Raw genomic sequence first — 25,216 nt, 5'->3', positions numbered from 1 at the left:
ACAAACTGCTCCTGAAACTACTTTCAAAAATAATTTACTAACCGGCATCTGGGGCGTCAGAATCTGTGCTAACACTGTCAATGAAATGTTACCTGGGGTATATTTATTTGTTAACATTTTTATCCTGCCCTTGCTTGCAAGAACTCAGGAAAATATACGTGTTCTCCTACTTTATCCTCTCAGCAACCCTGTGAGGTAGGGTAGGCTGAATTCACAATAATGAATACCAGTGCAACAGAAGTGGTATCCACAATGTGGGGAGCAGAACAGAACTGTGTAAATCTACCCCAAAAACAATTATAATTTATGAGCTGGAGAGTAAGAATGAGGGTCTTTGCAGATTCACTTAAAGTCTGAACCCAGTGCATAAGCATTAGCAGCACTGACTGGATTTATTCTAATGGCTGATTAAACTATACTGAAAAATGGGAGTTTTAAAATAATATTCCCATAAAAACACTATTTTTCCATTAAGTAGAGATTGGTAATCAAGGTTACTTTAAAAGTGGGGTACTTTGTGGGATCATAATATCACTTCCCATAAGATCAGTTGCCAAAAACATTAACGCACTGCACACACATTGCATTCCCTATGTATCTTGTGTAATCTAAGAGGACATTTAATGTGAAATATCCCTCACCTTCTGGAATCCACTATGAATTTCATCTCCCAGAATGAGACACACACACAGAAGACATATTGATGAAACCAATCCAGAACCTTGCTCATCTTTAAGAAGCATTTAATATGATCCAGTGATAATCAATGATAATCCAATCAGAAACTGCCTAAGCATTGATTGGTGCAAGTCCAATATTGTTCAGCTAGAAGCTGGTTGACCATACTGACATTCATTGAACAATATTTCACAATTATGCATACCATGAGAAAATTAACTCAGAACATGAGAGATTTCATTTTTAATTAGTTTTTTTTTTAATTTCATTTTTAATTAGTATTTTTTAAAACAAAAACCAAACCAATTAGTATTTTTAAAAAAACAAAAACCAAACTGGTAAGTGAAAATTAGCAATGGAAAATCCACATCTTCTGCTAATCATTAGTAGAAAGCGTGAGAAAAATAGGATTTAACATTCCACCAAGTGTAGTACTGCAAAAGATGTCTGGTCATTTAAGCATTACAATAAAAAATGATTGGTACTTCCAGAGACACTGCATAGAAGGGAAGTATAGTAGGAGGAAGAGGCTCTCATCTGGGGTGTGATTCAAGGTTTCGCATCTTGCCTATGGAATGATCCCCCTTCTTCTCCCACTGTTTTCCTGAGCCCACAGAGAGCCAATTTCAAGGGGCGTAGAGGGGAAGGAGGAAGGAAGGAAGGAAGAAAGCCCAGCTGCATACATGGAATTCCTTGTGCAGGGTTTCCACTGACTGGGCTTGTTAGGTGAATCCCACCTCTGGCCTTGATCTACATTTAAAATATTGTTGTTTTTATTTAAAGATGATAAATTGCAATTCAGATTTAAATAAAATAGTTCACATTGCCTGTATTCCTGTGATTCTCCAAATGTACTCACACACAATTGTTAACTATTCCTACTTCCATTAAACCAAAGTTTGTCATATCCATGCTGGCAAACTGTGGTTTAAGCGAGTTCCTCAAACCAATATTGCAAACTACAATTTGATCCTGGCTTGCGGTTCTAGTTTGGAGCACTTGCTCAAGCCACAGTTTCTAGTTTAGGCATAACAGCAACGTAACTTCATTCACTCTAGATGGAGTAAAACAGGAAGCAATGATTGAAGCCCCACATATGAAGGGAGCAAGGAGTGTCTACAGCAGTTCAGCTGACTTTCATACAACCTGCAAGCTGCAGTACATTCTCCTGCACTCTTCTAACTGAATACCAAGGGGAACTGAACATTGTTGAACATTGCCGACTGATACCACTCTGACTTATCTTTTCTGTGGGTCAACAGCCCTCTGTATAAATAAACAGGTTTAACAGCCTTGCTGCAAACCATAGTTTAGAGCAGTGGTGCCCAAACGGTTTTGGGCACTGCCCCCTTGGTTCCATAAACTCAACCTCAGTGCCCTCTATCTGACCGTATAAAAAGTATTATTCAAAGTGGTTTGTATAATCCACAAGGAAAGTTATGACACAACAGCATTCAAAACAGTAGCAATTAATTGCACACTTCAATTATGGTTGCCATATTTTAAAGAGCAGTATGTCCTCTTTTTCCAGGAAACATCCTCTTTTTCATGGGTAGAGTTGTCATAGTGATCCAGTTAAAAGTAGAAGTCATCAAATGTGTCCTCTTTTTTGCTTTTCAAAATATGGCAACCCATCAAAATTCAATTAAAACCATTTAGTTCAATTAATTCTACAAAACTGTTGAATGTGACCTGATGCCAGCTTTTCAAAATCTTTTCATTTGCACCTCCAGTGGTTCTCTGCCACCCACTTGCCTCTAAGCACTCCCCTAGGTAATCCCACTGATTTAAGGACTATCAATATATTTTGGGAATGATTTGTGTTCTTACGTACCGTATTGGCCCGAATATAAGTGGCACCTGCAAATAAGCCGCAGCTTTAAAATTCAAGGGGGAAAAGGAAAAAGTACAATACCAGAATAGAAGCCACTCCCTTAAAATTCCACAGGCACTCACACCCGTGAATGGCAAATGTAGAAGAAAATCCTACGGGTACTAGAGAGGACCCGCAAGTGGGTGAAACACCTGTTCGTAGCACTGTAAATGCAGGGGCGCCGACTTATAAAAAATATTGGGGGGGCCCATACCGGGGTCCTGCCCCGGGAAGTTTTCTAAATTTTAGATGAAAATTAGTGAGTTTTAAAGTTTTTTTAAAGTATTTTAGAGTCATATGATCAACATTAGAACCCCGAAAACTCGACTCTCTATAACTCCACACTCCGGGAAACTCGACAAGCCTGAAACACCTTTTGGCTTTGAAAAAAGAAACAAAACATAAACACGCACGGTATTTTCGTAAAAAGCTAATTTAATTTACAGTAACAATTATGCTTATAGACTATTACAGAGCAGTGAATATATAGCTCTGAAAAGACTGAAATGATATTTAAATAAATCCTAAACTATCATTAAAAGAATAAAACATAAAATATTGCTGTCACACAGTAATAGCACTTTGATTAATAAGTGAAATAGCTAATTTAAGCTTACTTTGAATAAGGCTGAGGGTTCATTAAATAAAAATAATATCTCAAAGTTAATGCTTTAATACAGTTAATAAAGTTAATACAGTATGCGTAATACTGTATGTAAATACTGTAATACTGTATGTAAATAACGGGCTTTAATTGGGTCTTTAGAACCAAGTGTCTAGAGTGTCTTTAGAAAGGTGCAAATGTCGACCGTCTGACAGGATTACTGAATATGAAGTCGTTGATGACTGGTCGGATATCCAATTCATCCAAAACATCTCGATGGGCTTGAAGAACAGCCAAGTTGTTCAATCGCTTCTGTCCCATTGTTGATCGGAGATATGACTTCAGACGTCTAAGGGCGCTAAATGACCGTTCTGCTGTTGCTGTCGTGATTGGAACTACTTGGAGAAGCTTAATGCACTTCACTACTTCACATAACATTTCTCCAATTGCAGGCTCTTGTGTAATGTACTTTCTCACATCACGCATGTTTTTTAAGACCAGTTGTTTTTTATTAGCGATATCGGCTAACATATTCAAGTGTAAGCGCAGTCTCTCAATGTCCAGGTCATTTTTGAAAAACTCAGTTGATTTTTCAAAATTTGTTTCACCTCTGTTTACTAAAAGCAAGCACTCTTGTTCAACTGCAATGACCTGTGTGAATCCAGTCGATGCAAACCGCTCAGTAATGCAAGATTGCACCGTTTCACAAACTTCAATGTAAATAGCTTTGTAGTATTCCTTTGGGGTTTTGAAAGTGTGCGGTGAGCTGGCTTCGTTGTTTTCATACTTCTTTGGTATACGTCGATTCCGAGGAAGCGAAGGATCATCAACTTGTGAAGGTTTTTCTTTTAAACACAATTCCCAAAAGTCTTCAAAACTATCACGCCTTCCATTCAATATACAAATCAAGCCCTCATATATTTTTTCCAGATCAGAAACACTTAGATGAGGGCATTGAATTTTTTCATTGACATCCTCTACTGGGTTCATTGCATGGCAATAAAGACGTAAAAAGAAATAAGTTTTGAATTGTAACATTGACTCAAGGTAGCCTGCACATTTATAACCTGCCTCTGTTTTGTCCTCTGCAGAAAATGTTTCAAAAAACTCTAGAAGTTCTTCAAAGTTTTTCAATACTCTCAAGATACTAGAAGCTCGCATAGTCCATCGAGTCGGGCAAAGGGGTCGTAGACCAGCTTGGCCGTTGGCCCTATCACAGCGTATGCTTCTGAAAAGTTCCATCCTTTTGTTGGATTCCCTTACGGTGTTTATTAAGTCCTTGGCTAAGGCCATAATATCCCTCATAGACGTAAGATGGCGGAGACTGTCTACAACTGCCAAGTTTAAACTGTGAGCAGTGCAGTGCACATAACGTGCTTTTGGTTGTATATCCAAAACTAACTTTTTAAGTCCTTTGAACTTGCCTCTCATATTCGAGGCACCATCATAGCACTGTCCTCTTAAGTTATCCATTGACAAATCAAAACGAGCAAATACGTCTTTTAAAATACTAAACAGAGTTTGTGATTCAGTGTTGGGGGTCTCGTATAAGCCAATAAAGTCTTCGTTGATAATTAAGGAATCATCATCGACAGTACGAATACAAAATGACACTTGTTCGTGAAGCGAAGAATCACTTGTTTCGTCAACAATAATAGAAAAATGTTCAGTCTTCTTGATTGAAGCCAATACTTTTCTCAACACAGACTTTCCTAGTAGATCAATGATCTCGTTTTGAATATCGTGGGACGTCCACTTATACCCAGAACGCCCAAACCAATCTTTTAACTCAGGTACGTCATTCTTTCGGAGTTCCAACAATTGAAAAAAATTTGAGTTTACATCTTCGTGCCCTCTAATTGCTAGTCCTTGTCGGCATAAAAATAGCACGGTAGTAAAAATTGTCTCAAGAGCTAAACGGCCTTTCTTCATATCACTATGTAACTGTTCATTCAATTGGGAGGCCACACTTCGGTTAGTGATGGAATTTAGTTTCAGAACACCTTCTTTATGCGTAAACGTATTTTCATGAAGACGGAATTTTTCCAAAGCCTTTTTCCAGTTAGAAAACCCTATGGAAATAAATGCATCTTCTTTTTTTGAAGAAAATTGTAATAGATTTTTAGCATCTGCCTCTTTGCAGGTTTTGCAAAAAACTTTTTTGGTACATTCTTCATATTCTAGCCATGTATATTTGATCAACCAAGACTTCTGAAATGATCTTCCCTTACCGGATTGTCCAGGTTTCGGCTGTGAACGGTTCTCGGATGAAGACAACGCAGCAATTGACGACACAATTATTGTCGGAGGTTGACTTACAGTATCATCAACTTCCAAGCGTGCCTTTTTGGTTACAAATTTATCCATTGCAAACTTAATTCACAATACACTGAGACTAAAGTAAACGAATAAAATATAGGGGACGGGGACGGCCACAACGTAGAAGCTGGCTAGGCTGGATGGCCAAGCTCAGTATTATCTACACTGACCCACTGTTCCTAAACTGTGGCACCGGCCAAGCCAGCTCAGAATTGTCAGCACTGGGTAAGGTTCCACTTAAAATTAAAATTGCTGGCTGTGACAGCTGAGTCAATCTCGCCCTGACTTAGCTGTAACCTTACTCTTTAGGATTAAACAGCGCCTATTCCAATAAAACGTACCCCGGTAGCTGTGACTCAAATCCCGTTAACGCTAGCTCAGGCCCAGATTATTATTATTATTATTATTATTATTATTATTATTATTATTATTAATGAATATGCTATTATTAGTTCTCTAACTATATCTAGAATTGTGTTTCTATCCAAAAGGCTCTACTTAAAATTTCCCCAAATCAATTAATGAAGCAACAAATTCCTAGTGAAAGAGAACCTTTATTTGTTAATTAAGGCAACAAATTCCCAGTGTAAGAACCCTTATTTGCTTGCAGGCTATAATTTTTTAGCTAGAGGGAGGAATGAGAGGCTTAGTAGCCAGTGCCAAGAATCACCGCTAAACCAGGCACTGTGCCCCCTCAGCAAAATTCACGTAGAGTTATTTACAGCATTCAAATTGCAGTCCCAAACCTCCACTCTACTCGGCACTGAGGCAAAGCAGGACAAATTCCGCCAATAAGAACCACGAAAGTGAATTAATTGCAATAATCTATATGGCCTCTACCTTATGCAGAACCTTATGCAATTAAAATCCCCAGCAATTAAATCACTTATGCACTTAAATCCCTTGATTCCTTCTGAAATTAAATCCAACTAGCAAAATTTATTTTATCTTATTTTGAATATTATTATTATTATTTTATTTATATATATATATAATGCGTTCAACTGTTTTTTAAACAGAAGGGGTGGGTACTGTAGGCAGGGGGCAGTAACTGCCCTTGCTCCTGATCAAGCAAATAAATTTAAAGTAACCACTAAATAAAATGAGTTGGCCTAATGAACCAACTTCCAATTAATTTAAACGGAATTAAGTAATTAAATTGGCCTGCAATAATAAATACTGTTTCTTAACAACACACTAAGGCAATGAGGTAATTAACTAACCAAAGGACTTAAATCAACCAAATGAATCTAATCACCAATTAAATTAAATTGATATACAATCAGAATCCAGCAGCAATTGATCTTCCCTTTCTCTTAGTCAACCAAAATGAATTTAAAGTTCCAACCAAATGAATTAAATTACCAAAATGAATCCACACTCGATAAGTTTAAATACAACTGGAATCAAGCAATAAGTTGACTACTGCAAGCACTTATTAAAGCAATCAAATTTATTATATTTCAGGGTTGCATATATATCCTTGGAGCGCTAAAGCCCTAATTAAAGCGCTTTAATATAATAACACTCAGAGTCAAACCTCTATGAGCTCTTAAAATGCTTAACTTAAATAACTTGTTCTCTTCCAATCCACCAATTGAGCTATATTGTCACTTATAAAGCCTAAAGGTTATGAAAATCGGCCTCCTGTGCTTAGCTTTAGAGAAATAAACAGCAGAAGCACTCACACTGAGCACTGAGTATCCAATTCCCACAACAGAGTGCCTCACCTAAAATGGCCGCCGGGCCAAACCACGTGGTTAGCTCAAAATGGCGACCGCAACTTCCTGGTTACCAAGCAACACAGCTATCAACTTCCTGTTCCTGGCTGCCAGCGTCCTGCCTCTGTGTCTGAAACAATAAGCCTCAACCCGGGCGCACTGAAGAAAAGCTCCCCCCCCACAGCACCCTGTGGGAGCCGGCAAATCAAATCACACTACACAATACACACCAGGCACACACCTCACTCCCCTTTTCAATGCTTCAAGTCGAAGACCTGTACTGATTTAAAGGAATATTCCCACAAAAATTGCCCCTATTAAGATGGCGGCCGTCCCCCTGGTCACGTGGCTCCTTAAAGGGCTATCAGGAAGAGATCGTTACTAAGCAACCCCGCCGCCCCTTCTCACAGCCGGCGTGCTGCTAAAGGATCCCCTGGACTCTCCCAGATTTTTCTACTCACGTGTGATCCTTGGCGCAGAGGCAGCCAGTGCACAATACCACAATACAAGGACGCGTCTCACCCGGCAACGATGCAGCTGCTACTGTCGGCTTTACCTCTCTTAAGCCGATGTGGAGAAAAGCTGCGCTGAACTATTCCAAGCAGCCACTTTCAGACAAAAGGACCTATGAGAATAAAGCCCACCCCTGTGCTGCGAGTGATTTCCGCCCGGGAAAGCTTGCAACTGAAGCTGCGCTGCAAGTGATTTCAGCCCCAGAAAGCTAGCAGTTGAAGTGGAGCTCGGACTCCAGAAGGAATTAAATTTCCTTTAGTGATTTCAGCTCAAAATGCAAACAGCAGCTGCAGCTTTGCCCGGAAGGATCAGCGCCTGCTGCGCTTAAGCTCCACGTGATAGAAGGAAAAAGGCACCAACGACGACAGGATCAGCTGGGAAACGTGGGGGCTAGCCGGAGAAGAGAGGGCGAGCCCCCTCTGCTCCGGCCCTAAATAGGGCAAGCCACGCCCCCCAGCCAGCCGATTGGCTGGCTGGGAGGCGTGGCCGGTTGGGATTCCCCTGTTCTCGCGAAGCAGCGAGGCAGGAGCCCCCGCCCGGGGATTCCCTAATCTCGCGGGGCTCTCCGGCTAGGGCGCGCGGCTGGCTGGCTGGCTGGAGAGGGAGCAGGTGGGGAGGAGGCGGGGGACGGCGGCGGCGCTCTGCTGGAGGGGCGCCTGAGATTATTGGGGGGGCTGAGCCCCCCCAAACAAATTATTGAGGGGGCTCGAGCCCCCTCAGGCCCCATGGAGTCGGCGCCAGTGTGTAAATGCAAACAAAAAAATCACTACAGTGGGACCTCAATTGTCAGTCTTAATGCATTCTGGAAGCCCATTCAGCTTCTGAAACATTCGACAACCAAGGCTCAATGGGGCGGTCGGCAAGCCCCACTGAGAAAAAAGAGAAAAGTGATCCAAGGGAAAAGGGAGAGAGGAGGGGAGGCTGAGGAGGGGTGGTCCCGCTCGCCCCCAAATCTCTCGTGGTTGGGGGGGAGTGGCTGAGATCCGGGCTCATCCCGCCTCACCTCACGAAGGGGACGAGTCATCAAAGGCATGGAGGGGAAGGAAGGGTGCACCTCGGTGCACCTCCATGGAAAGAGATGGGGCAGAGCCGTGATTCTGCTTCCAAAAGCTGGAAGCCTCCCTCTTGAATTCCAGGCCGAGCTTTTGGGCTCCTGTTCTGCCCCTAAGGAGACAGAGGGAGGCAGGGATCCGGGGTTGTGGGAACTCGCGTCCAAAAAGAACCTGAGGGGGTGTGGAAGGAAGATTGAGGAGAAGAGCCCATTTTACCCCCTGTCCCACGGAAATGGTTGGTGCGTAAAAGCGCATTTTGGTAAGGTTGCGAATTTAAGCTGCACTTTAACTTTTCACGGTTGGAATTTGGAAAAGAAGTGTGGCTTATATTCAGGCCAATACGGTAGCTGCCTTGTTTAATGCTTTCTGGGTGTCCCATAATCATATTATAAAGTTGTTGTGTTCTAGGTTATAAGTCAAGAACCTCTAGGAGTTGTTTCTTTTTGTTTTCCAATGTGTTTCTGATTGATAATAATAATAATAAATGGTGTGGCACAAGCAATTTTTTATTCTGAAAGTGTGGCCCAGAGAAAAAAGTTTGAGACCACTGCTTTAGACAAAAGGATCCTTGACAGAAAATAGCACCAGGGTCAAGTCCTCCTCCCTCTACTCATCTCCTTTGTGTGCCTGTTTCAACATTTTAGTCCTGTTTTGTTTAAACCAGAGTTCCCTGGTTTAAAGAATGAGTGTTTGACCCACATACTTCTCTCTTACCCCATACCTGGTTTAAAGGGAACTCTGGTTTTAAAAGACAAAGACTTGGAAAGTATCAAATGTCTTTTGGAAAACTGTTTATCTGTCTTAATTTTATTGTTGTACACTGCAATGACATTTGTTAATGCTTATTCAAAGTGTGGAAGTCAGGTATGGGGTAAGAGAGAAGTATGTGGGTCAAACACTCATTCTCAGCTTACTGAACCATGGTTTAGTATACCCGGCCTGTTATATCTGAAAGGGCTCATTGCATCTTATGAGCACCATTTGACAAACAAGGAACAGCGTTTAGATCTAAACAGGAAGCACCTATTATTTCAGGTAGTTACAGAAAGTGGTCTTTTTAGAAAACATTGCAGGCAACCAGTGCTACACAAGCTACTACAATAGAACATGTTTTAGTACAAAACAGACGAGGCCAGCACAAAAATGTGGAAACCATCTTACAGGACGTGAACTAGAGGCACTATACCGACGATTCCCACTGTTAAAGTTCTCATCATACAGAGATGCCTACAATCAAAAAACAGAGTCAGAACAGTATTGGTAGATTTGGGAGGTTCAAAATACAGCAAGGTGCAAAATAAAAGAGACAAAGGAAATGGAAAGGAAGAAACAAAATAAATGTCAGTATCTCCTACAGTGTAGTGCAAGCTGCATGCAAGGGAAGGATGCAGAAAACCCCCTGCAAACTAGTCCAAATGCATGCAGAATTAAAGTGAGGGATCCCACTCTTCACATCAGGAATGTTGCTGGGCACCTTGTGCTCCAGCTGCCTCTCTTTTAAACTCAGTACCCTGTAGGTATTGCACAACAATTCCTAAATGAACGGAAATCCTTTTACACAATTTCAAGTTTGAAACAGTTTCAGAGGGAAAGAAACAAAGATTGCTTGGCTCACTGGTAGATTCCTGCATAAAACTGAATAGAAGGCAGAAGAGGTCAGGTTGGAGGCAGCATGAAGAGCAAATAAAGGTACCATGAGGGGATGGAAGCAGGAATATGGCCTTGAATACAACCTGAACTGAGGAGCCTAAGTTGAGTGGTAGCTAGGCCTATTAAGGTTGCCTCACCGCAATATTTGCAGACTGGCTCCTTTCAACTCATATATTCAAAACAGGATCATTGTCAGTGTTGATTATTTATTTTTACTGATTCAAAGCCTGAGGGCAACATGTTTAAATTTCTGTACCGAAAGACTTAAGGATACACATACACACACTCTCTCTCTCCTCCTTCAAGTAACTGCCTTCTCAGCTCCCAATTGTGGTGAGAATAAATTAAGTGTGGAAATTACAAACTCCATCCATTGAAAAAAAACAGTGACAGGAAAGCATAATGCAGGAATGAATGAATGAATGAACACAGTACTACGAGCAGCAACACTGCACTACAAATTAGAGAGTTCGGCTTTCCTTGCAGGGTACCCAGTGATCAGTTTCTGTGCCTATCAAACTTATTTAATAACATCAGGAGCAAGTTACTAGAAACATTATGGCCGCTGAATTAACCTTAAACACAGTGCTTCCCCCCCAAAGAAAAATAAATGCCGGAACTCATCATTAAGTTGTTACAGGAAGTTGCTGGGTAACTTGGGGCAGATGCTGGTTTGGCAACAGCTGCATTCACTGCCCGCAGAGGTGCTAAAAACTAAGGCAAGCTGTTTCCCTAGCTGGTTCAAGGATCACCCCTGGTTCTGGTGCAGGTCAAAGAAATGTGCCCTCACCTCCCTCATTCTCTTAGATTCAGTCATCCGCTAGACCAGCTTGGAAGGGGCCTTGTGCAAACAGGTGTGCGTGCGGGCAATGGTAGAGGCCTGCTTGGAGAGCTTAAAGCCCACCGCCACTCCATGGGAGACATATTGAAGAAAAGGAAATACAAATTGGCCCCAGCTCACAGCACGGCTAGGAGCAGCTAGGAGCGAGGTGGAGTCATAGTCGTTTATAAAGTGTAGACTTGCATATGCTGGCCAGTTTCTGTCTTGACTTGAAATGTTCATTTGGGCTTCTCAGAAGTATGTAAAGGCAAGAAGCGGGCGGGGGGAGTGCCGACCCACAATGGTGCACACCTGAGAGGCGCCAGAACTGTGCTCCAGCTGAACACCCTCCCCCCCCCCACTGCTTAAACATTGAACTTTGTAGAAGCCTCATAGATCTGTAAAGTTTACAGATACCAGCCGTTTGATTTCAATGCCAGCTTTCAGAACCATTATCCTATTTTCAGCCTACAGTTTTTCCACTACTGCTCTATTTCACAAATGGGCAGAAGACCTAAATTACTTTGGACACCGCAGTATTGAAAGTAGCGAGTTGTTACAGGGCAGCCAATCCCATATGGATAAAAACAATAGTTCTGAAGCAAACAAAGAATGCTGCCTTTAAAAAAAATAGTGTGTGAGAGTCCTAGCAGGCATTACCTGAGAAGAGTCCTGTGTGTGTGTGCGCGCGCGTGCGGTGGGAATAACCCCAAAATGACACCTGCCACAATCTTCTGCTCCATGAATTGCAGGTATTGTTAGTAAATAAGAGGAGTTAGTCACTTAACCTAATCAATTAAATGTTATAGTACTAGTTAAGTATTATTTCTCTTTTGTGACTTGTAATTTAAATAGAACAACTTCATTTAATTATTAAAATAGCTTGAATATTTCAGCCTGTTTGTAGTAAATTTTGCTAAATTTGACTGCTTGGTTACATAATTTTAGTATTTGATTTGCCTTTAGGGTAAATTTACATACCATATTCAAAGAGTGAGCTAAGCTCACTGCTGTCATCATTCCTTCACTATTTGCTGATTTATTGCCAAGATTCCTTGGTATTATGCAGAACTGGTGCCCTTTTATGATGCGTAAATGCAATAGGAGTTGTCTTGAGGCATTTGGAAGTATCAGGATATGCAAGGGGATAATGCCATTGAAATGACTAATATTTAATTGCTCAGAAACACTAGGTGCAAAACTGAATTACATATGTTTCCCCATATTTGTTTTAAATGAATTCTTGCTCATGATCTGAGAAGCCAGTTTCTGGGCTTTTGTTCATGGCCCCCTCCTTCCTGCACCAGAGAAAAGGCTGCACTTTTCTAGGAGAAAATAAGTGATGGCAGAAGCTGCTTGATGAGGGCTGCTCCAAATCTGGTCTGCACCCATTCATACATTATGGAAATAATCAAGTCTGCCCATTTTATGACAACATAAAAACCTATCTTAAGCTTTAGCAAGGAAAATTAAAATGTTGTTTGTGCATGTTCAAATAAAATAAATTTTAAAAAATATTCTTCTGGCCATGGCCTTCATAGTTAATATGAACACACAGAAAATTACTGTGTGGTAGATGGCACTTTAAATTCCAAACATTACACTCTTATGTAACTCTCTTAAATACTTTCCTATTACAGTGGTACCTTGGGTTAAGTACTTAATTCGTTCCGGAGGTCCGTTCTTAACCTGAAGCACCACTTTAGCTAATGGGGCCTCTTGCTGCAGCTGCTGCACCGCCGCAGCACAATTTCTGTTCTCATCCTGAAGCAAAGTTCTTAACCTGAAGCACTATTTCTGGGTTAGCAGAGTCTGTAACCTGAAGCATATGTAACCCGAGATACCACTGTATACGTGAATATGTTTGACAATTAAGTTGTGTTTAAATTAGGGCTGCCATAGCTTGAAGAGCGAAAAAAAGGACAACCCCTGCTGTTGCCACTCCAAGCTGGGGAAAGAGGCACATGGGCACACAGGGCTGTTGCCGCACCTGTGTGCCTCTTTCCCCAGCTCAGGCTGGCAGTGGCCGTGGCATAGAGCAGCCCGCGCCCAAACCTGAGCTGCCGGCACCCGAGCAGCCCGTGCCCAAGCCTGCACCTGACTCTGAGCCTGCACCACCCAAGCCAAAAAGCCAACTAAATATATTTTAAAAACCCAGAAAACCCTGTAACTTTACTTTAAAATGTAAAAATCTCCTCAGATGGGCACGTTGGCCCACTAAAGAGGACATATCCGGGATTTCCCGGACGTATGGCAACCCTAGCTAAAATTGTAGTGCAAAGGAACAGCAGAAGTGGCAGGGAAGTACCATTTTTGCGGAGAGGTGGTGGAAGTAGAAGCTAACATACCATGTGGAATATTGAGGGGGATCCGCACCCTCCTTGAAAAAATTTTGGGGAAGCCCTCAGCCCACTGTCCTCCCCAATGGCACCCCTGGTTAGGAACTAGGGGATTTTCCCCCAATGCATTTTCCAAAATTTAATACATACATCTTTCAATTCTCTTCATCTCATTTCTACAGACTTCCCTATCCATCCCTCCATGGCTTTCTACTTGGTCCTTGTTACACTGCATATCCATTTGATTCTATCCTAAGTATTATTTACTGCTGCTCACGTATCTATCCCTACTTGGATATTTTTTCCTGGCTGTTGTACCTCTTTAAATATTCTCCAAACTATTTCCACTTTTGCCTCACCAATCTCTCATCATGATTCCTTATCATTAGGATTTAACATTCCACCCAGTGTAGTACTGCAAAAAAAGGTCTGGTCATAAAACATTACAGTCAAACATGATTTGAGCTGCCACAGAGACACTGCAAATATAGCAGGAGGAAGAGGGTCTAATCTGGGGTGTGCTTCAAGGTTTTACGGCTTGCCTATGGAATGACCCCCCTCCCGCCCCCCACTGTTATTTTGTTGGGACATCCCAACAATTTTAGCCTTTTTTTCTTTAAATGCAAAAGGTATGATGATGTCTCTTTTTTCTTTTTTAACATTACATTGTAATGTACCACCCAGCAGCTGGAAAACAGGCACAATTAGCAGACAGAAATATTGTTAGCAGTTTCACAAGCAGCAACCGCAGGATTCTAGTGGGAGGGAAAGGGAAGATGAGCAGAACAGAGCTGACAGACACACCAAAGGCAAATGTGCATTCCATTCATAGAGATCACATGCTCAATGCACAGCACAAGTGACATGAACTGGAACAAGAAAATGCTTCTAAGATGTAACAGAACATGGTCAACATATGTGATATATGAAACAGATTCTACACAAAGGGAGAACAAGAACCAACCCTGTAGCTTCTGGCTTCACTGTACAACAAGGAGGGCTGAGAACGACAAGGAACACAAGCTGTTTTTAACGCACTTAGAAAATGAAGGGAGAAGGGAAATCTACTGCTTGTTCGCTGTGGAATTCCTTGTGCTGCTGTCACTTACTACAATATATATGCTGTAGTGCAAGGTAAATCAGAATATGGCAGAGGTTGCCATTTCTGCTTAAATGGTCAGAAAGTCAAAGCCAAGTAAGAGTTAGATGGCAAGGTGAGCAAACTTATGCATATTACATACAGGAAGGGAGGATACTATTGCAAAAGCACAACACAATAATTGGGATGCAGACATTAATCACAGAGCATGAATTAAAACATCTAGGTACAAGAGACAAAAGCAGCTACGATACTCCGGCTTCCGTTTCAGCTATAATACTGTAATGGCAAAGGAAGCTACCTTGACAACAAACATAAGAGGTAAACACATCAACTTATTGGGACGCAGCTTTAAAAAATAACGGAACATTTGTAAGTAATGCAAATCTTTATTTCTGGGGGGGAAACATCACACACACAAAACACACAGAACTATTAAGAAAGTAGATTGACAAAACTAGCTATAAACCACCATGCAAAAGTAGCTTAATTAGAAAATTGGAGGAGACATTTTCGTAGAAGGCAAACATTTAGAAGTATCCCATAGAACATACAAAATTGTAGGGGCAGGGACACACACACACACACTCACACACTCATGCAGGAAGGAAAAAACCAGAACTCTGACCAGGAAAAATACATGTTAGTTTCTGCATGCAAATTAGGCAAATCCAACCCCAGTGAAGGCAGTAAGGCTTTTAAATCAGTGATTTCTCTTTTTTGGGGGGGGGAGGTATTGCAGGAATTTTTAAATCTATTCTGTACACTGTACAATCTATTTTTTACTGATAAAATGCAGGTACAATTAAAACATTTATCTCTTACTTCCCTCAGTGGCTTTCAGAATTGCTAAGGCAAATATGATGAGATCAACTAAATGATTAAAAATGAATAAATGATTCAGGACAGAGGTAGGACAGAGTCTTATGCTGTCTGGAAACCAGCATTATATTTTACCTTTTTCAAGCAGAAGTGGAAATAAAGATTTAAAAGGAAAACCAAGACGGAAGAGGGCCTTCTTAGTAGTGGCACCCTCCCCTGTGAAATGCCCTCTTGTCAGATGTCAATGAGATAAAGAATTACACAACTTTTAGAAGACATCTGAAGGCAGTCCTCTATCAGGAGCTTTTTAATGCTTGATGTTTTTTATTATGTTTTAGATATGCTGTAAGTCACCCAGAATGAGTGGGGAAACCCAGCCAGATGGGCAGGGTATAAATATAATAATAATACAACTAACTTGAGAATATTGGAGGTAAACAAAAGTATATGGAATCACTCATTTATTATAGCCTCTTAAATTAACAGGCTGAGGTTATACTGCCCAGGGGTAACTAAAATGTCAAAAATGGCAGGGAGGAAAACTGACAGACCCGGTTTCCATTTTGGGAAGAAGGTTGGGATTTGGAAGGAAAACCACTGCAAGGAAGACTAAGGTCAGAGTAGCAGGAAGCCTGCATAAATATAAAAAGTTTTAAAAACAAGAATGAAAAAGATGTCATTTATTCCAAATCAGAGTCCTCAGTGAATATACAATCTGCTGTACCCAGACTATGGCATCAGAAAGCATTTCGAATACCATGTTGCCCAAAACAATATTCTTGTGGAGTGAATAACTATCATTCTGTTGGATAAGGTGGTGTCTATTTCAGAAAAGAAAGATGCCTATGTTTTAAATGCTGTTCTATGTAAAAGAATAACAAAAGATTTTATCTACTCTTGTTTTCAGTACAGGGAACACCTATAATTTACTTTATTATCTTCTCTCTCTGAGCTCTTTGAGCACCTAGTTCATTTCAAGATGCAATTCTGAAACATAAAGAATGCAGGAAGATATATAAACTATTGCTTATTAGCAAGTTATTTCTATTTAGACAAAAACCATGCAACCATGAGTTCAGTAATATAGGCATTATGGGTACTCACCAACTTTCCTCTAAAAAATAGTCTTGCCTTTTCCAGGCATTGAGACGTTCCTATCTTTCTAGCTATGAGACAGAACTAGACTGGTAAGAAAAGAGGCTTGCCTCCACTACCTGAACACGCCTTTAAGTAGGTAGGACAAACCAGACAATTAGGATGAGTGACACACCCATTGCAGCTGAGAGAAGAAAAGTCATCCCAACCTTGTTTGAAGAGTACACATCCATCTTTTCTTAGTTTTATTTTAGGAAGCAATATGCCAATGGCAGAATGGATCTCAAAAGGTTCAGTAGTCAGAATAAACACTGAATTAATTGGCAAACCTCCAAAGATATAATATATTCACTTTGGCCTATAAAGCATTCTTGTTTCTCCCATCATTCCATAGAAACAATGGTATTAACCCTTTCTGTTTTATAGAAAGGATACCCTGCTCACACCCAGTGGTGGATTCATTGATATGAAAAGTTTATACTTGCTTGATATAAGGCAGTCTTCCCCAAACTGGGGCCCTTCAGATGTTTTGGACTCCAGCTCCCATCAGCCCCAGTCAACATAACCAACGGTCAAGGAAGATTGGAGGGGGGGACCTCCAGGTTGGGGAAGGTTGGTGCAAGGGGTGTAAGTCAGTTAAGGGGTCATTGTTCAGAACTAATTTCCTGAAATACTATTTCCTATGCATTCCTTCACAACAATCTTCCGAGAGTGGAAAGGGTACAAATTCATTTATTTAAACTAAACTTTCCCCCAAATTAGGTCTCTTTCATTTTGAGATTCCTGCATTGCAAGGGCTTGAACTAGATGGCCCTTAGGGTCCCTTCCAACTCTCTGATTCTGTGATTCATATAGCAACTTCGTTTCCCTTTTCTGATTCTTGGTTATATTATTATTCCATATTTGAATCAAATACAGCAATTCTAAGTTATTGCTACAACTATTATTATCTGTATCATGTATACGTGTACTTGGCCTAGTTAGAGAAGCTTCAATAAACAGTCTTCTTCCACATCATATTACAGTAACTCTGGTAGGGCTAGTTGACAAAACTGGATGTGATCCATCTCACATCTTAAAAGGCTTGATGATTTTATGGCAGAGAACAGTATTAAACATTCCACCATTGTTTATCTCAACTTTAAAGATGAAACAAATTTTATCTTTTCCCCCAGGAGCACGTACCTGATCACTTGATGCCAACAGGTTTCTCGCCCATAAGTAGTAGTAGTAGTAGTAGTAGTAGTAATAATAATAATAATTTATTATTTATACTCCACCCAATGAGTGGCTAACTTAAAGTATTTTTAATATACTGTGTTGGCAAGAAGGCTCTCATGAAGGACGGGGGGGGGGGACCATCCAGTCTTCACGTGTGACTTCTCTGTATGGTACTTTTCTTCCACACTGTAGAATTGCTCCTACTAAGCTAGAAATTTTTTTATGCAATATTGCATAAAATAATGAGTGACACCAACAGGCCAACAATGAGTGACGCAAGATTGTCAAAGCTTGTTTTGCTTCTACAAAACCAGCCCAACTACACTGCGCATTCCAGTTGAAGTATACACCTTCTTACAGTCAGTCATCACATTAACAATTTCAGTGCTTCCTTAAATATTGTTGGTTGTGTGTGAAACAGATTTATAATCGTCTCCTCTTTGAACCAAAATCAAAGATTATTACTTACTACTAATCACATCTTACATTTGTTTGGCTGGATTCTGAATTCATTTGCACTCTTCGAAGTATTATGATTCCCCCATAGCTATTTTTTTGCTTTGTTTGATCTTACTTTTTCATTCTTTTTTGTCCTCGGGGTATATAGACCTACCCAACTCGGTTGACTGCTTCATGCAACTGACAAAGTGGGGTTTGACAAATGGAAGCTTTTGCCACCATACATCTGTTGTACAAGCTAACAAGACTTCGTTGTTTTTGCATATTCTTAGTACAAGTTATCCCCAAAGAATAAGGCTGGGTACATTAAGAAGCCTGCCTAATTATTGCTTTCATAACAAACAAAATGTAAGAATTTAAAAATCTACTAACCCTACTAGATTTTCTACTCTGGGATGAACCATACATATCTTCTTCGTAACCATTTGTCTGTTGTAAGAGGGAAGGGGAGGGAGAGACAGAGAGAAAGGGGAGTAAAGAACTAAAACAGCCATATGAAATTCATTTTGAAGTAGCATGACAGAATTTGTCTATAAGAACACTAAACCAAACTTGAGAAGGAAGACAGATCCAGCCTAGGCTACCAGAAATTCAGAGTCACACCTCACAGGAAGATGCTAAAAACAACAACAGTTTCTCATAATTCCTGTAAATCGGATAATTCTTTAGTTATGCATCTATTTTAACAAAGGCAATATAATATAAAAGAATACAGAAAATTATTAATTTCATGTTGTTGTTTACTAGGGAGAATAGATTGCCTGGAAAGAGTGAAGCAAGCAGAACACATGCACCTTTATTCACTGTTACAGACTTTGACATCATCTATTCAGTATCCCTCTAATAAGCAAATTGTGTGACCATAATTCAATGTGCCCACCACAACTGTAGTAAACCCTTCTTATTTGATCATAGTTATTACCATTGGTAATAAACCTCTATATGAACTATGAGTTTGTTACAAACTATGAACATTGCACAAAATGATTAGGTCATATACACTAATTACATTTTATCTCGCCCTTCCTCCAAGGAGTTAAGGGTATTATACAAAGAGATAGTGACTGAATAAAAGTCACCCCTCCCAAAAAAAAAAAAATCCTTCCAGTAGCACCTTAGAGACCAACTAAGTTTGTTAGTGGTATTGGTATGAGCTTTCGTGTGCGTGCACACTTCTTCAGATACACAAAAGCTCATACCAATAGCAAATTTAGTTGGTCTCTAAGGTGCTACTGGAAGGAATTTTTTTATTTTGTTTCGACTACGGCAGACCAACATGGCTACCTACCTGTAACAAAAAGTCACCAAGTAAGCATTATAGCTGAGTCGACATTTGAACACAGGTCTTCCTAATCTTAGGACAAGCACCTTAGTTACTACACAGCACTGACTGTATGGGGTCTTTGGAAGGGGACTTTTTCAAATTTAAACTACAATGGAGGCCAAGATATATATTGTTCTAACAGAAAGTGATGTTTTTGAAGGAAGTACATTTATCATTCATTTGGAATATATTAATATATATTAAATAATGATTCGATCAGATATACTGCTATACCATTTTCAGTATAAAATGTCAGTTTCTTAGTCCAGAAAGTATTGATCTGATATGTAGAGATCTTTCCTATTCTAATTAATTCAAGAGGGTTCTGGAAGCTTCTCTGCGTAAGAGGAACAAGCAGAAGGTTCCTGATGTTTGGGTTCTTCCTTCAGAGAAGCTGAGTACAGCTGGTTTAAACTGGGTCTCTTATCTCTTTCTGTCAAGGTCATGCTGACTATAAAAGTAAGGCCAGAAGGAGCCTGGGCTTCACTTTCTCTTTCTAGCTATCTCCCTTCTGGTGTTCAGTACACAGTATGCTTAGTGTTAAGGTTTAGACTTATTATAAGTTATTGTAAGTTTCAGTTAAGTCTGCTGCAACTGGATTTCTTATGGACAGTGCCAATCCTGAATGTATTGGATTTGTGACCATTATGTTAATTTGCATTCAGCAGCAGTAAAGCTCTGCTGGATGAAATTCAATGCCTCTGGTCTATTCTTTGGGAATCCTGCAACATGTTAAAAGTTTTTACTCTGCTAACTATACATTGGAATCTGCTCTGGATCAATATTGAGTAGAATTCCATGACATTAAAAAAAAAAAAAAGATTATTAGTATAGTTTTATTTCCACTAGCTTCATATAGAGCCGTGACCATTTTCTGGGATTATCCATGTCAGAATTCTGGCAAATGTATTCACTTTTAAGTAGACAGTGATAATCTGCTATAAGCATAAAACAGAAATAAGTTTAATTGGTGTATGAAATGGAGAACTGACCAGGCTTTATTTGCAGAACTAAAGCCAACATGGCGGGGTGGTTAAGCGTTAAGTGTCATTCCTGGAGTAGGAAAGGCCACCTGCAAATCCCCACAGAGCTATTAGATTCATGGGGTGACCTTGAGCCAGTTAGTCTCTCCGCCTTGCCGCCTTCCCAGTGCTGTTGTGATGATAAAATACAGTGAGGATGAAATCTATGTATACTGCCCAGAGCTCCTGGGGGGGGGGGAGGTGGAACAGAACCATAACAGAGATGGAAAAATACTTTCTGCAGTTAGCCTGCACTGGCTAAAATATTGTAAATGATTTCTCTGCCCTTCCACAGCAGCCTGCCTTTGCACCCAGAGTACTGTACTCAGAAACCCTACAGAGGCCTGGAACAGAGAGAAAAAATGTGCCACATCAACTCTTCTCTGTGTCACAAAGGAAACCCAGCATTTGAGCAATGCCTTACAAATCTTGCTCCTTCGATCAGAAGATGAATTGAGCATCACCACAAACACACAAGCCCTCCCCCACCCAATGAAGCAGCACTTCCAGTGGCTAATCAGAGAAGAATGTAAGTGACAGTACTTCTAAGCGTATAATCATTACCTAGGCAGGGCCCTGCTGTGCTGCAAGAAGGGAAGAAACTACTCAGCGGAGTGGGTGAAAAGCTATGCTCACTTCTCCATTCCTTAGCAGTTGCACTAAGGGCTAAGTAGTCACCCATGTTATTCGTGTTACCATTCTGCGAAACGTGGGGACCCTTCAAAGCAAAATGCCAATAGATGACCACTTCTACTCGGGTATAAGTCCTATTAAATTCAAGGGGTCTTACTTACTCCCAGGTTTATGACAACAGCCTATTCTTCCTCCAAGCTGACAATAATATATTATAATGTGAGTTGCTCTTCTCTCTCCCCATCGTCTAACAATATGGTGCCACATTTTTCCTCATTTTTCCTCATTATTATGGAAATACATGTTTTGAAAATAATGCATTTCCCCAGAAACAGAATGTTATTCACATATCTATAGCACAAACATACTGCTAATATCACTTGTAAAATGCAGTCGTTTTTCAGTCTCTCTTTTCACCTTCCATATGTTACTGTTCTCAGGGGAAGACAGAACCTTTGAATACATACTGTTTTGAAGTTCATCCTTTTGGTCCTCTCTGTCTCTAATCCAGTCTGAAGCAAGAGGAAGAATGCAGAATGAAAAGGCTTTCAATTCCCACTTCTCTCATATCCACAAATGAAATAGAAATTTGGCTCTTAGTGAAATCTTAGCATTTATGAATGCATGTACATGCTCAAAGGATTCAGGAACAATGTCACTGAGAAGACAGGAATGCTCTCAAAAACCAGCTGATAAGAGTTCTATTATACTTGCCTACAAGGTTAATCAAACTACCTGACCAAACCACTGCAGCTAGGAAGTAAGCACAATGTCACAGTTCTCATGCTGCAACCACTGGCAGATGAAGAGGAGTGCAGAGGGAGCGCACTGCCCCCAGCAGCGCAATCCTGGTGGGGTGCCATCGTGGCTGCCCCCCCCCCCCGCTGGGTACCAGCCCCCTGCAGACGGCACACCATGCCCCTGGGACACGCGCCAGCCCTGCCCCCGCCTGCTCTCTGCACACACACCCGCGCCCCAGTGCTGGAGGATGAAGCTCCGCCACTGGCTGCAGCAGCACAAAGAATCAAGTCTGGGTTGACAACAGGAGACAGGGGGAAAGGAACCCCTGAGTGACGTATGTGGCCAAGTTGACTGCAAGTTACTAATCACTACTTCAACATGATTGCAACTTTAAGCTCCAAAGATCTGAGCTACTTCAATCTCAGCTGAATGCAAAATTTGAAATCTGTCATTATCCCAGCCATTAGAATCTCATCACATCTGATGACTCTCAAAATCAGGTTTTGATTCAATTTCAAACATCTGTTTGAGATTAATAATTTCAGAGAAGACTTGGGGGTTGAAACATCATTCATCTAATTTAATTACACGCCATGCTATTTGGATACTTTTGTAAGGCAAATAAAAAAGCCCAACAACTTAATGCTGACAGTCACTCTTGCTATGTAAAAGTTCCAGGCTAAAATACAAGTGGGGAATCACCCCCTATAAACACAAACACTTGAAATTTAAATTAAAAGCTATGCATTTTTTATTCACTGTAACATCAGGCAGATACAAATAATAATAGAAAATGTGTCAGGTTTCCTAATAATGTTATACAATGGAACCTTGGGTTGTGGACGTAATCCATGATGGAGGCACGTCCGCAACCCGCAGTGTTCGTAACCTTCAGCACAGCCTTTGTGCATGTGTGTGACGTGATTTAGCACTTCTGCGCATGCGCAAGCAGCGAAACCCGGAAGTAACCTGAGGTACCACTGTAATCAACCAGGGAAAAGGTTGATTGTACAATAAGAGTTGCTATATAAATGGTGCAAAATATAGGCTGTTACACATGCATCAGATCACATTGAAATATAATTCCCCGCCATACCTAGAGAGCACGGCAGGCCTGTGTGACTCTCACTGATGCTTACTTTAATACTGGGTTAAGCAGACAAAAAATTCACAGTTTAGAATAAGGAAAGCTGGGATCAAACATCTAGGAATGGAAGAACAGAACCACCCATCTTAAGCAAATGCAGGAGACAATTCTGGCAATGTTTTAGTCACTTAGTACTAACCCTTAGGCTTCCGCGGCTACCCACAGACATGCGCTCATCTTCATCTGAAGCCTACAGGGAAGCAAGTAAAGAGGATACCAGACAACCATTTAAAAAAGACGGAAATGCAACACTGAGTCAAAAATCCAGGGAGAAGTTTTAATGATGAAATACAAGAAAAGGTATAAAGACATTACACAGCCTAACGTATATATGAAACATTCAGCAGGGAGTGAAAAAACCCCAGCAAAATGAAATCCAAAAAAGGAGAAATATCTAAAGCATTATTTGCTTTTTACATTCCTTGTAGTTATCTGAAAACATTTCAGTTTATGTGCAGGAGATACATTTAAGTTAATCTATTTATTTATTAATTTATTTATTCATTAAATTTACATACTGCCCTTCATCTGAAGATCTCAGGGCAGTTTGCTTGATAAAAATACAGGATAAAAGAAGAAAATAAAGTTAGAACAAAAACCAATCAAAACAAAACAACCGCCCCCCCCCCAAAAAAACCCCACACATTTAAAATGCCATAGAATATTAATCAGCCAAAGGCTGGTTATAGAGAAATGTTCTTGCCTGCCAGCTAAAGAGTTATAATGAGGAGTTACAAACCTCCCTGGGAGAGCATTCCACAATTAGGGAGCCACTGCAGAAAAGGCCTCTTCTCATGTTGCCCCCCTCCGGAGGGCACATGAAGAAGGGCCTCTGAGGAGGATTTTAGCGTCTGGGTCAGTTCATATGAAGAGCGATTGTCCTTATGGTATACCAGTACTAAGCCGTTTAATGCTTTATAGTTCAAAACCAACACTTTTAATTGGACCCAGAAACTAATTGGCTGCCAGTGTAGTCTGGCCAGGATCAGTATAATACGCTCAAACTATCTTGCCCTGATGAGCAACCTGGTTGCTGAATTCTGCATCAGGTGAAGTTTCTAAACCATCTTCACTGAAGAATCTTCAGAGGCAGCCCTACGTATAACATGTTGCAGTAAGCTAACCTAGAGGTTACCAGAGCAGACAACAGAAGTTAGGCTATCCCTGGTGCAGCTAGACCACCAGCCGAAGCCGATGGAAGGCACTCTGCACCACTGAGGCCACCTGAGCATAGGCACCAACTCTGAGGGGACCTAGGTTCTGGGGCACCCACAAAATTGTTACTGTGAGTGCCCAGCCGGTCAACCCAATGTGGCGCGCATGCATAACCTCACACAGCGTGCTGAGGCCCAACGTGGCCTGTTGCACCCTCTGAAAGCTCACTGCAGCTGCTGGAGGGTTCAACGGGGCGTGTCGCACCATGTGACGTCATGCGTGTGACGTGTGTGATGGTGTGTGCGTGTGCGCACTGGGCACCCACAATGTGGGGCTGATCCCAGTGTGCCTGCACCTGATCCTCAAGCGACAGCAAAGGATCCAGGAGTACCTCCAAGCTACTGGTAGCATTAAGCATATTTAAGATCCATGCAGACATAACAGTGGTTAAAATGAAGAACTGAGGGAACATGTATATGAAAGAGGAATGGTGATCCCATGATCCCTGTGGATGATCCCATCCTGCTCCCAATTCATTCAATTAAAAAATAATCAATGTGGGATTTTGTTTCAGCTAAATTTGCAGAGGTGCTCCATAAATATCCACAAAGAAGATTAATTTTAGTCATTAATTTTTATTCATTACTTTTAAAATGAAAGTTCTAGCACAAAGCGCAAACAATACTGACCGAGGCATTTCTTCTGGATTTACGGGTGTAACGCTCACTATCTTCCTACCAAGGCAGAAGGAAAGACAGAAGATAAAATGTAAGGGAGAAGCATGCATACAGAACTTTGAAAGAAAAATGTTAGGGTCAAGAACTCAGCAAGATTGCACCTGACGATGAAAAATGGTACTCAAAGATAATTCAGGGAAAATAGCAATAGGTATTTCACCATATCTGAAATCCATTGTTGTTCCAGACTCA

At 40.8% G+C, this 25,216-nt stretch overlaps 1 protein-coding gene across 24 annotated transcripts in view; it reads right to left on the bottom strand.

Moving 5' to 3' along the window:
• The window catches only part of LRRFIP1 (LRR binding FLII interacting protein 1), a 106,816-nt gene that overhangs the window by 35,298 nt on the left and 46,302 nt on the right, over positions 1–25,216 (bottom strand). For 6 of the 24 annotated variants that reach the window (XM_053364152.1, XM_053364127.1, XM_053364061.1 and 3 more), the window contains 6 exons: positions 24,977–25,021; positions 23,272–23,322; positions 21,712–21,756; positions 18,638–18,694; positions 16,042–16,122; positions 9,922–9,987 (listed from right to left, as the gene is read on the bottom strand). The exons of 4 other annotated variants lie outside the window; for them this stretch is intronic. In XM_053364152.1, coding sequence (XP_053220127.1) covers positions 9,922–9,987; positions 16,042–16,122; positions 18,638–18,694; positions 21,712–21,756; positions 23,272–23,322; positions 24,977–25,021 — 345 coding nt within the window. Of the gene's footprint in view, positions 1–9,921; positions 9,988–14,533; positions 14,570–16,041; positions 16,123–18,637; positions 18,695–21,711; positions 21,757–23,271; positions 23,323–24,976; positions 25,022–25,216 lie in introns of all 24 variants that reach the window. 14 more of the 24 variants (XM_053364090.1, XM_053364099.1, XM_053364136.1 and 11 more) reach the window with 7 other exon arrangements.

This window comes from Podarcis raffonei, chromosome 1 (genome assembly GCF_027172205.1).
Source record: "Podarcis raffonei isolate rPodRaf1 chromosome 1, rPodRaf1.pri, whole genome shotgun sequence".
Lineage (NCBI taxonomy): Eukaryota > Metazoa > Chordata > Lepidosauria > Squamata > Lacertidae > Podarcis > Podarcis raffonei.
This window is presented reverse-complemented; position numbering and strand designations above follow the sequence as displayed.